At 39.1% G+C, this 12,773-nt stretch overlaps 1 protein-coding gene across 1 annotated transcript in view; it reads left to right on the forward strand.

The window, feature by feature from the left end:
- CERKL (ceramide kinase-like) overlaps window positions 1-12,773 on the forward strand; it is a 166,531-nt gene that overhangs the window by 60,429 nt on the left and 93,329 nt on the right. Inside the window, exon 2 of the mRNA XM_006878950.1 lies at window positions 6,294-6,522. Within this exon, the coding sequence (XP_006879012.1) occupies window positions 6,294-6,522 (229 nt within the window). The remainder of the gene's footprint in view (window positions 1-6,293; window positions 6,523-12,773) is intronic.

A 12,773-nucleotide genomic window follows, 5' to 3' on the forward strand; every position in this document is an offset into this window, starting at 1 on the left:
TTGACATTGAGCCTCAATCCATACTGAAGGCTGCAGTCCTTGACCCTCTGCAGCAAGTGCATGAGGTCCTCCTCAGTTTCAGCAAGCAGGGTTATGTATTTCTGCTCTAGTTTTTACAATTTCAGTTTTTTTAGAGGGTGTTGAGTTTTCTTGCTGTTCTGTTTCAATTTTCTGGAGATGTTGGGTTAGAGAGACAATAGTCTGTTTTTCCTGTCTTTTGATGTGTTTGCTTATTGCTATAAATTGATCTCTGATTACTGCTTTGGTTGTTTCCCAGAGGTTTTTTTCAAGCAGTGTTTTCACTGTCATTTGTTTCAAGAAACTATTTAATTTCATTTTTTGTTTCTTCTAGTACCCAGTCATGTTCAAGCAAAGTGTTTTGTTGTTGTTGTTGATGCCATTGCACAGACTACAATTCTTCTGGTGGACAGCTTGGAACCTTCCTCTATTCTGTGTGCCATCCTCTCAATCTGCAGTGTGCTTGAGCCTATTGTTACTGTCACTGTGTCAGTCCATCTCAGTTAAGGCCATTTTCTCTTTTGTTGACCTTTTTACCTTTCCAAGTATGTCTTTTCCAAAGTCTGGCTTCTCCTGACAGCATGCCCAAAGTATGTGAGAGGAAGTATCATCATCCTACCCTCAAAAGAACATTCTGGTTGTATTTCCTCCGAGACCAATTTGTTTGTTCTTTTGACAGTCTATAGCATATTCGGTACTCTTCAAGCCCACAATTCAAAGACATCAATTTTTCTTTGATCTTTCTTGTTTATTGCCTAACTTTCAGAAGCATAGGAAGAAATTGAAAACACCATGGCTTAGTTCATCAGTGCACCTTAGTCTTCAAACTACCATCCTTGCTCTTTAGCCCTTGATAGTAGATTTTCCCCAATGCAATGCATCTTTTGATTTTTTTTTACTTCTGCTATGAAGGGTGTTGATTGTGAATCTAGTAAAATTCACAACTTCATATTTTATCTATATATCATAATGGTCCAGTGATGATTTTTAAATTATTATTTTTGAGTATTAATTATGTAGGGGAAATGACAATTTATAGTAAATGACATGCAAATAATACAAACACTAAACATATACAAAACAGTACAGGAAATATATTGTGTTATGTTAGGCAGTTTTACAGATTTCTACATTTTAGTAGCCGAATCATATTCTAGTCTATAAATATAGTCCATAAAATTTGTAACCTACCATCGGGTATTTATTTTGTCTACATTATTTATCCAGATTATGTTTGACTAATCATTATTTTAGAAGCTCTAGTACTCACTGGTAAGGCATTGCTCTGCTGATACAAAGGCACACAGTTTGACTCCTCCAGCTGTTCTGCAGAAAAGGTGGGCAATATCCTCCCATAATTTACTGCCTCCAAAAATGGGCTGGAGGGTCATTTATGAGTTGGTTCCGACTTGACGGTAACAATAATTATTTTATCTGTTATGTGCCCTTGCATTGAAATAGACTCATAGCTGATCCTCCAGTGGGTTTTCAGAGGCAGAAAATTATAGGACAGGAGAGATTGTCCATCTTTCTCCTATGGAATTGTGGGTGAATTAGAACCACATGCCTTTGGAACTGTGTGTCTTTGAGAATTGACAGCACGACTTCTTACTATTAAGACCAGGGCACCCATTCTTTTATCTAGGATGTGCATACTCCTTAAAGAATCTTACTAGTATAGAGAATTAAGGATTGGACTGCTAACATGAAAAGAAGTGATTTGAGACCACCAGCCATTTTACAGGAGAAAGATGAAGAAAAACGTGTTTCCATAATGATTTACAGAAACCATATAAGGCTGTGTTAGTCTGTCTTAAAGCATTATTATGAGTAGTAAAAAACTGAACTATAGTGATTATTTTATATTTTTGGTACATATTACTTTTTCACATAGAATAAATGGCTAGGAGTGAACTTCTGGATAAAATATATTCTAAAGATGCACCCTTCCTCATTGACTTTTAAAAAATATCAGAGTATCTTGCTGATTTTCAGCCTATTATATGCAGAGTACATCATTCAGGAGGCTGGACTTTATGAGGAGGAAGGTGATGTTAGGATTGGAGGAAGCTTCATCAACAACCTGCATTATGCAGATGATGCTACCTTGCTGGACAAAACTGAAGAGGACTAGCAGTGTTTGCTGCAGAAGTGCAAGGGCAGCCCTCAATATGCATTGAAGCTCACCATCAAGAAGACAAAGATTCTCACCACTGAGCCAATTGGCAGTATCATGATAGATGGAGAAGAAATGGATGGTATTAACAATTTCAGCATCCTTGGTTCCACAACCAATATTTTTGACATCAGCAGTCAGGAAATAAAAAACCAAACAAACCAAACAAAAAAAAAGACCCAAACAAAAAACCCACCACCTAATTGCATTAGGGAAATCTACTATCAGGGACCTTTGCAAAGTACAAAAGAGAAATGTTGTCAGTCTAAAGACTAAGGTGTGCCTGATTCAAGCCATGGTCTTTGCAGTTCCATGCTATGCATGAAATTCCATCTGGACAATGACAAAGGATGACGGAAGAAGAATCAGTGACTTTGGGGTATGGTACTGGAGAAGAGTCTTGAACATACCATGAATTGCCAAGAGAACAAACATATCTGTCCTGGAGAAGGTGATACCAGACTACTCTTGGAGGCAAGAATTTCGAAGCTCTGTCTCATATATTTTAGGCATGTGGCCAAGAGGGACAAGTTTTTGGAGAAGGACATTATTCTTAAAAGGGTCAAGGGACAGTGCAAGAGTGGGAGACCCCAAATGATATGGATTGACACAGAAACTGGAATAATGGGGTTAGTTGTGTCAGAGTTGGTGAGACAAGCTTAGGGAATAGCAAGGTTCAGAGCGATTGTGTTTAGGGTACCTATGCAGGCAACTCGGTGGCACATAACAACAATTACAAAAACAGTAATGTGCTGATTATTTTTTATGTTGTTATATATTGTCAAGTTGTGATCAATTTATAGTTGACTCTACAACAGGTTTTCAGAGGCTGTGATTCACATGGAAGGAGATTACCCATCTTTCTTCCATGGAACAGCTGGTGGACTTGAACCTTGTGTCTTTGGGTTGGCAATGAGACTCCTTACCACTAGAAAACCATAGCGCCTTAATATGCGATAACTAGAGTGGTGATTTTAGGAACGGAAAATATGAAGATTTATAAGAAGAAATTAATCTCATTCTGCTACCTCACATCACACTTTCAATGGGCAACCAGTGGATGCCTTTGTTGTGTGTTTTTGTACATGAGTCTTTGTTTTATAATAAGAGTGGAATGAAATCCCTCAGATTACTATGCAATTAGTTTTTATTCGCCTTAGTTTTCTTCTTAGCATCTGGAAGTCTTGCCAGATCAGAGAGAAATATCTAATTTCCTCGTGTGAGGGCTGCAAAATTAGACTATAATTTATTCAACCATTCTCCTATTGAGGAATACATATATTGCTTCAAATGTTTTGGCTATTATAAATATTGCTGCAATTAACATTTAAAAATCTTTTGATACGTCTTTCCTGTCCTCCAGTAGCTAACACTTTTTGCCTTCCCACCAGCACTGGAACTGCTTCACCAACATGGGGCATTAGTTTTGATCTTATGCCAATCTAAAAAGGCAAAAAAAGGGTATCTTGTTGTTTTAATTTGCATTTCTTTGATTGCTAATTAGGTTGAACTTTTTCATATGTTCACTGGTCCATTTGCATTCCTTCTTTTGTGAAATGCCTGCTCTGGTCTTTTATGTTCTTCTCCATTGGAGGGCTTCTTTTCTTCATTGAATAGATTATTTAACAGTCATATATTGTAAACATTTCTGTCCATTTAGCCATTGCTTTTGACTTCTATTTTAGGGATCCTTAGGATCTTAAGGGCAAATGACTTAAAGGAAATAACATTATCTGTTTATTATCGCCATCTGTTTGTCTTTACTTTCATGCATAGAAAAGGCTTTTCTGACTCCTGGTTTTATCAACTTTTTCTAAGCTGGAAATGTTCTGCTTTACATTATTGAGATATTCTATTTTCACTGCTCTGAAGTCAGTTCTGACACACAGCAACCTTACAGATCAGAGTGGCACTGCAACAGAGCGTTTCTGAGGCTGGGGATCTTCCTTAAAGCTGAATGCCTTGTTTTTCTTTCAGGAAGTGGCCTGTGCATTTTAATCACAAACCTTTGAAGTTGGCAGCCCAAAGCTTAGTCCACTGCAACCTTTCCAGGCAGCGATGCAATCATAAAGCTCATTGGTTTTCCCTCGACTTGAAATACTCCTGTGTTTCTTGTGGCTGTTAAGTGACATTAAATATCCTGAAGGCATGTGGTTTGAGGCCACCAGTTGCTCTGCAGGAGAAGGATGGACAGTCTGCTCCTGTGCAAATAAATGCCTCTGAAAACCCACTGGAAGGTCAGCTATGGGTTGGTTTTGACTCCGTGGTACACCATCACTAGCTGAAATATTGGCAGTTCAAAATCATGCAGAGAAACCTTGAAAATTGAGTCAGGAGATCTATTTCCAAGTGATGATAGCCTTTAAATTCAGTGCTTGGGACCAATTCAACGATGGTTCATGCAGCAAAATCCTAACACTCAGATTTGTAAAATGTAATATAGTAGAATAATAACTAATAACTGGAATGGGAAAAATTAGGGACCAAAGGCCTGGAGTGTGTGATATGCATGAGTTGGGCTGAGTCCTTTCAGAATGTTCTTGACAGGAAGCTGATTAACTCACTGCTAAGACTATGGAGAATGTCACACATGCATAGAGTAGAAGTAATAATAGAAATCAGAATTAAAGGGAAGAAGTGGGAGAAGTGATGACGTTGTGGATATTATAATTAATGTTCTGAAACAAGAGGGGACCATCGGACCTTGCCCATCATTATCCTGGTTTTTTCACCTGGATCCTTTCCATATATACAACATAATGCTTGAGAATGATTGTATTAAAACACAATGTATATGAATTTTGTAAGCAAACTAATAAAGAAAAAAGAGGATAAAGAAGACAAGATTTTTATCTAAAAAAAAAATCCCAAAAGCAAGATGTGGGTAAATTGTTGAATAAAAAACAAGTTAGTTTTCTAAACTTTCATTCAAATCACACACACACACACACACACACACACACACACACACACAACTATAAAAAAACCCGAAAAATTCAAACCAAAGAAGCACTTAGCTACGATCTCTCAACTAGGAACGTCTGTTTCCAGCTCTCCTGGTAAAGAGATTTTGCTGCTATACAACATGCCTGTGACTTATTTTCAAGGAGGTGGATTACTTTTCTGGTAGGTTGCTGATCCACTGTTTCCCCCTTTGGTTATCATTAAAGTGTGTCCACATTTTACAAATTTTTATCCTTTCTTCATTGGCCGTGGCTGAACCAAGGAGATTCAGTCTGAAATTTTGTGGAAAACTCTACAAGGCAGCCCTGAATACCTAGACTGTTAAATCCTTTATTATGTGACAGCTAGAGTCAGAAACTCTTGCATCATATACTCTATTTTATAAGTTGTTTCAGTGGAATGTAAATCAGATCTGTTAATCCATATTAAGCAGAGCAGAAGTTTTTAAAAGTATAAGATATTTCTACTTTCAAGGTCAGTTGCCATGGTTCCCAACCCAGCAATTATTTTTGGCTTGTCTTTGAGGATAACCAGTAACATTTAATTAGTGTTAAAAAGAAAAGTTCTATTGTGGTCATCTTCAAGTAGGTCTTTCTCACTAGGACTGCAGAAGTTCACAATACTTTCTGCTCACAGTAATCTCATTTCTGCTTGTTTTGCATGTGTACTGTTTTACCTGAAAAACACATTTCCCTTCCTTTATGCTCTTTTGCCAACAACCTGTCATAAACTCACTTTTGTTAGTGAACTCTAAGTACTCCCATTCCTTTGCTTTGTCTCCATTAGTGTCAATGTAGCCTCTTGCAAAACACTAATTTATTTTTACTAAGATCCTTTTATGTTTTCAGAATTTTCCCCTGCAATGAATAGCTTCAGATTCTGAATATCCTTAGCATTGTATAGTAGGGGCTCTTGTCCACTTATTATTCGGCTTTTCTGTACTTCTTGAGAAAATAGATTCAGTTTTTTTTTATTTTCTTCACTGTCTAGCTCACATGGAAACTGGCACAAAAGATACCTAGTAACTTTGCAAATGATAAAACGTTGGGAGAGGGATGATTTTCACTATAATTTAGGCGTTTGAGACACAGTGGTTTTGACTGGGGAATTTACTTTCTTTTTAGGTGTTCCCAAGTCTGATTTGCTCCATAAAGAAGAATTTATTGAGCTCAAGGACATATTCTCTGTGAAACTGAAGCGACGTTGTTCTTCTAAACAGCAAAATGGCACTTTACTAGGAATCACCCTTTTCATATGCTTGAAAAAGGAACAAAACAAACTGAAAGATTCTACAATCGATCTAATTAATTTGAGTGAAGATCACTGTGACTTATGGTTTAGACAGTTCAAAAAACTTTTGGCAGGTAAGTACTCCATAATAGGAATTTCTAATGAGGCTGTTAATGTTGATGTACATTATTAATCCAAAGACAATGCTATATTTCCAAGTCCAAGAAACCCTGGGGCGACTACTATGAAAGAGCTAAAACGATCTGAAATAGCACAAATATACAAATCTGTTTTCAGAATTGTCATTTCTGAAGATTACTTATTTTTCTATTAATTTATCTTTAAATATTCTATTAAAATTTCTTTTTCTTATACCCACACATAGATGATAAGTGTTTATCTGAACGGAAAAGTCTTAAGTTTAAGAATGTTCTGAACATACTCTGTAAGGAACCATACTCTCTCAATTAGGAATTATCTACTTCATATCTACCTTGGATTTTTCTAAAGATTAACCAAAGAAAAGAGAGCATTTCTACTAGAAAATATCTCCTGATGAACTCAGTACCTCTGAAATTTCTAGATGGCATTTATGTTTTACATACTAAATAAAATGTGTAGCTATAAATACAATGTGATTTGTATTCCTGCATGCTATCTGTTGTGGTTATGGGCCATCGAGTGGGGATTGTAGTGCAGCTTCTTGCCACTAGGCCAAGAGAGCTCACCTCACATGTTATCTACTTGGAATAAAATTAAGCTGCCTTTTAGGACTGATTTTTGTTTTCATAGATTTGCAAATCACTTTGCTTTCCATTTAGCATGTTTTTCCTCTTTGCTGGATCAGGGCGGAAGCAGCTGGTATAGGTTTAGACAGATTGGGTTGTTGTTGTTATGTGCCATCGAGTCGCTTGCGACTCATAGTGACCCTATGTACAAGAGCCCTAAATGCCGTTCTATCCTGTGCCAAACTTGCTGTCTCAAACACACTCATTCCCAACACTCCACTCACAGAATCGATCCATCTCATCGAGAGTCTTCCTCTCCTGTGCCGTCCCTCCTCTCTCCCAAGCATGATGTCCCTCTCCAAGGACCAGTCCCTCCTTGTAACATGCCCAAAGTATGTCAGATGAAGCTTCAGAATCCTTGGCTCTAGGGAACATTCTGGCTTCACCCTCTCCAGGACAAACCTGTTTGTTCTAGCAGGCCATTGTATATTCAACACTCTTCTCCAGTACCACAGCTCAAAGGCATCAATTCTCTTTCTGTCATCCCTATCCACTGTCCAACTCTCTGATGCATAGCACGCAATTTCAAGGACAATAGCCTGGATCAGGTGCACCTTAGTCTCCAGCCTGATGTCATTGCTCTTCAGTACTCTTGAGAGGTCCATCACAGCTGGCTTTCCCAATGCAATTTGTCTCCTGATTTCGTGGCTGCTGTTACCAAGAGTGTTGACTATGGAACCAAGTAAACTAAAACTGTTAACTATCGCAATCTCTTCACCATCCATGCTGATGCTGCCAATTGGCCCAGTGGTGACAGTCTTTGTTTTCATGATGTTGAGCTTCAATCCATATTGAAGACTGCAGTCCTTGACCTTCTGCAACAAGCGCTTCAGGTTCTCCTCAATTTCAGCAAGCAGAGTTGTGTCATCCACATAATATAGGTTGTTGATAATTCTTCCACCAACCCTGATGCCTCATTCCTCCTCGTACAGCCCAGTGTCTTGGATGATCTGTTCTGCATACAGATTGAAAAGGTATAGAGACAAAATACATCCCTGACAGACCCCTTTCTTGATTTTGAACCATCCAGTGTCTCCCTGCTCTGTTCTGACGACTGCCTCTTGGTCCAAGTATAGGTTTTGCATTAGAACTATCAAATGTTCTGGGATTCCCATTCTTCTCAGACTCAGCCATAGCTTGTTGTGATCCACATAGTCAAAAGCCTTTGCATAGTCAGTGAAGTGCAGATAGACATTCCTCTGGTATTCTCTGCTTTCTGCCAAGACCCATCTAATATTAGCTATAATATCCCTAGTACCACCACCTCTTCTAAATCCAGCCTGCACGTCTGGAAGTTCTCTGTTGACAAACTGGGTACCAGACAAAAAGAAGGCTTATGGTATTAGATAGTTCTCGGTCTAGCATCATTGACCAAGAAAACTGTGAAGATGTTGGATGGTCAAAACCAACCAGCTGTTAAAACATTCCAAGGAAGATGAATGAAAGTGCACAGAAGTAAAAGTAGGGGGCTGTTAACGCAGTGTAAGTAGCAGGCACTAGGCTGGCAGAGTTCAACTTCCACAAAAGAAATGAATCCTCAACAGTGTCCACATGCCGACTGCTGCAAAATCAGCCCTCCTTTCTTGCTCCATATCTTCTTTCAATTCTAGCACCAACCATTTCTCCCACCATTCTCCCTACTCTGTTTGATTCAGTCATCCATTGCAATGGCTACGTAGAACTCACAGAGAATATTCATAGTTATGGAATTTAATAAAGACCTCGCCTCAACAAACTCAACTCATTGCCATCCAGTTAGATCCAGCTCATCGCTGACCTTCCAGTGGGCTTTCTGAGGCTGTCAGTCACTTGGGAAGAGTTGATCTATCTTTCTCCCTTGTAGCCACTGGTGGGTTTAAACTGCCAGAGAGGCACTATCTTTGAGTCAGCAGCATAACTTTCTACAGGCTGCATTACTGGAGCTCCCTCAAGAGAGAGGCAACAAGCTGTATGTTGTTGTTGTTATGTGCTGTCGAGCTGCCTGTAGCTCACAGTGACCCTCTGTATAATAGCTCAGAACTCTGCCCGGACCTCAGCCAATCTCGCTGACTCCAACACACCTAATTCCACTGCCCCAGTTAGAGGTTGTAATTATTCAGGATAATTCTTTATTCAGAACAGTGTCTTCTCAGGTAAGCATGCAGGCACTCCTCTCTCTGATTCTTGGCATGTTGGCATAGGCCTCTATTAATAGACAAGTGTTAAAAAGGTCTTCTCATTTCTGCCAACTGTGTGTCATGCCCACTCTTCCACTAAGCCGAGGCCCTATGTGCTGGGATCTAGCTTTGTAGTTCAGCAGACCTAGTTAGCTCACCTCTGCCTCACATCAGTCTCTGACTCTCTGTTACTTCTGCTGCTGTCACCACTGTTAGCATCACTACTGCGAATGCTGCTCCCATTGCTGCTGCTGTATGAACTATTGTCTAATCTCTGATTTGCCCAGAAATCTCACATTCAAGGAACAGGCTGTACTCTCTGATTCTTCTTTCTTGTTAATATGAGTTTGTCATTTTCTGCCTCAGAGATTGCTCAATTTAAGCCTAAGAAACTTGATCAATCCACATGTTAGTGTTCTACATATCTCATTTGTGCATTCCCATCCTAAGGTGCTCTTTTGCACTATTAACATAAGGGAACATGTTCGAATCCAATAGCTGCTCTGCAGGACAAAGATAAACAGTCTCTTTCCATGTGATTCACTGCATCTGAAAACCACGTCAGCTATGGGTCTTGTTCCAACTCCACGGTACACAGCAATGAATACTATTAGCAAGTTATCTAATCCTCCTGGTGGACCAGATACACCTCAGATTTGTTTAGTCCTGTACTTTGTCAGCTAGTGATAGTTAAAGCCAACATTAGAAAAGGCATGAATATTCCAGAGTAGCACTGAAGTCCACTAACAAAGAGGCCCCTTGCCTTCTTGTGAGTGATTTTCAGACTTTCAAGGACAGCAGAGTCTTTTATGGCACTTCAAAGGCCATGGCCCAGTACTTCTCTCTGAAAACATGGAGTACATCTGTATTTAACTAAAAACACTAAATTAACAACGGCTTGTTGGTTTATTTATTTATTTATTTATTTTTAAAATAGCCATGCCATTATGTTATACTAACTTCAGAAAAAAAGGGAAAAGTTGGAAATAAAATGAAGAATTTCAATTGAATTCAGTTTCTCATTTTGGGTACTTATTAAGACTTATATGATCGATAAAGTAAGAATGTGCTGTTTTGTTATTGTTGTTATGTGCCATCAAGTCGACTGACTCATAGCGACCTTATGCACAGTAGCTCTGACCCCTGCTTTATCCTGAGCCAGTATCACTGTCTCTGACACACCTCCCCTCATTACCCCAGTTATTGTGTCAATCTCATCTGGGGTCTTCCTCTTCTATGCTGTCCCTCAACCCTTCCAAGCATGATATCCTTCTCCAAAGACTGGTCCCTCCTGGATACACACCCAAAGTATGTGAGACGGAGTCTCAAAATCTTTGCCTCCAAGGACCAGCTTGGTATCCCCCTCTCCAGGACCAATCTGTTATTTCTTTTGGCAGTCCATGGCATGTTCAGTACTGTTTTCCATCATCACAGCTCAAAGGCATCAATTCTTCTTCTTTCATCCTTGGTCATTGTCCAGCTCTCTGATGCACAGCAAGTAGCTGAGAAGACCATGATCTGGCTTTGGCACACCTTCCCCTGTAGACTCTCAGCATTCTTGAGAAGACACTGCTTTTCTTTGCATTAAAGATCTGAGGAAATCTTCTCCCATGGTACTGATAAAGACCTCACTGAGTGGTCATGATGACCACCTTCAGTAATATTTCTCTCATAAACCCAATAATAAGGAAGCAGGAAACATCACAACATAGTTCAATTTAGTAAAAGCAGTTTTATAGGAATATAGAGAATACTCAGTACTTGTGGAAAAGAATTCAACTATTTATTACGCTCACTGAATGATGCTGTGCTTTGATCTAGTGCTGAGTCTAGACAAATTGTTGAGATGAATAAACTATGCATTTTAAGCTTTCATCTGAGAATTTTGTTGTCCGCTATGTGATTGTCCATTGGTTTACAAAATTGGAAAATATTCTCCACTTGTAGAATTTGTGTATAAAATACACTTAAGTTTAAAGAATGATACATTGAATTTACATCCTAAAAATACAAATGACTCACAATGCATATTTGACTCCCTGTCTAACTAACTATAATTATATTTAAAAATGATTAATTGGTGTCTGACAGTAGAAAATTACACTCCTGCCTTAGTCATTGACAGAGCATCTTGAGACTAGAAGGTAAGTGTAGTTTTCATTCTCAAATTATTCCTGATACATTGCGAATCCTATTACACTGAAGAAAACTTTTTGACTGAGCCTATTGTATAACTAAATTTCTTCTCTGGAAAAACAGTATATGAATATACTTTTTGAGATCTTATGCAGTCATCTACAGAATGATAGATGAAAATTTAGGAATTTTCAGGAAAAGATTAAATTACAGTTTCATGCTATTAAAGAAATAACAACATTTCTTTATTAACAACGGATAAGTCATTATTTTGAAAATTTCTGTCGCAATGATAATCACTCACATATATTAAGTATTTGCTATCTGCCAGGCACTTTTCAAAGCAACTTATTTGCACTGTCTCATGAAATCCTCACAGTAATAGCAGTGCCCCGCTAATCCAAAGGCATTGCTTCTCTGGTAATTCAAATCCATCAGCAGCTACATGGGAGGAAAGTGAGCACTCCCTTCCCCTTACAGCATTCAAAGACCTATGGGAAGGGTTATTGGTGAGTCAGATATGACTTAAAGGCAATGAGTCGAATTTTGGAACATGGAATAATTGTTATTGTTGCAAGCTGTTGAATGGGAGCCAACTCATAGCTGACCCTCCGGTGGGTTTTTAAAGGCAGTAAATAGCACAGGAAGACACTGCCCAGAAGGAGCTGATGGTTTCGTCCTGCTTGCCTTTGAGATTGCAGCACAGCTTCTTACCACCAAGCCACCAGACCTCTATCATTACATATTTTAACTTACTACTTATTATTGTTTTCACCATCACCCCCAAGTTCAACACAAGAAGGCCAAAGCTTAATATGTTGTTCTTGTTACGTGCCATCGAGTCGCTTGAGACTCATAGCGACCCTGTGTACAACAGCTCTAAACTCTGCTCTGTGCCAATCGTACCATCTCTGACACTCCCATCCTGATTATACCAGTCACTGAATCAGTCCACCTCATAGAGGGCCTTCCCCTCCTGCGCTGTCCCTCCACCCTCCGAAGCATGATGTCCTTCTTCAAGGACCAGACTTTCCTCACAACATGTCCAAAGTATGTTAGATGGAGCCTCAGAATCCTTGCCTCCAAGGAGCCACCCAGTTTAACCCTTTCCAGGATGAATCTGTTTGTCCTCCCAGCAGCCCATGGTACTATCAATACTCTTCTCCAGCACCACAGCTCAAAGGCATCAATTCTCCTTCTATCCTTCTTGGTCATTGTCCAACTCTCTCATGTATAACATGTGATTGTGAAGACCATGGCCTGTATCAGATGCACCTTAGTCTCCAGAGAGACGCCATTGCTCTT

The sequence above is a fragment of the Elephantulus edwardii genome, unplaced genomic scaffold (assembly GCF_000299155.1).
Source record: "Elephantulus edwardii isolate Elephantulus edwardi_28Jun2011 unplaced genomic scaffold, EleEdw1.0 scaffold00001, whole genome shotgun sequence".
Classification (NCBI taxonomy): domain Eukaryota; kingdom Metazoa; phylum Chordata; class Mammalia; order Macroscelidea; family Macroscelididae; genus Elephantulus; species Elephantulus edwardii.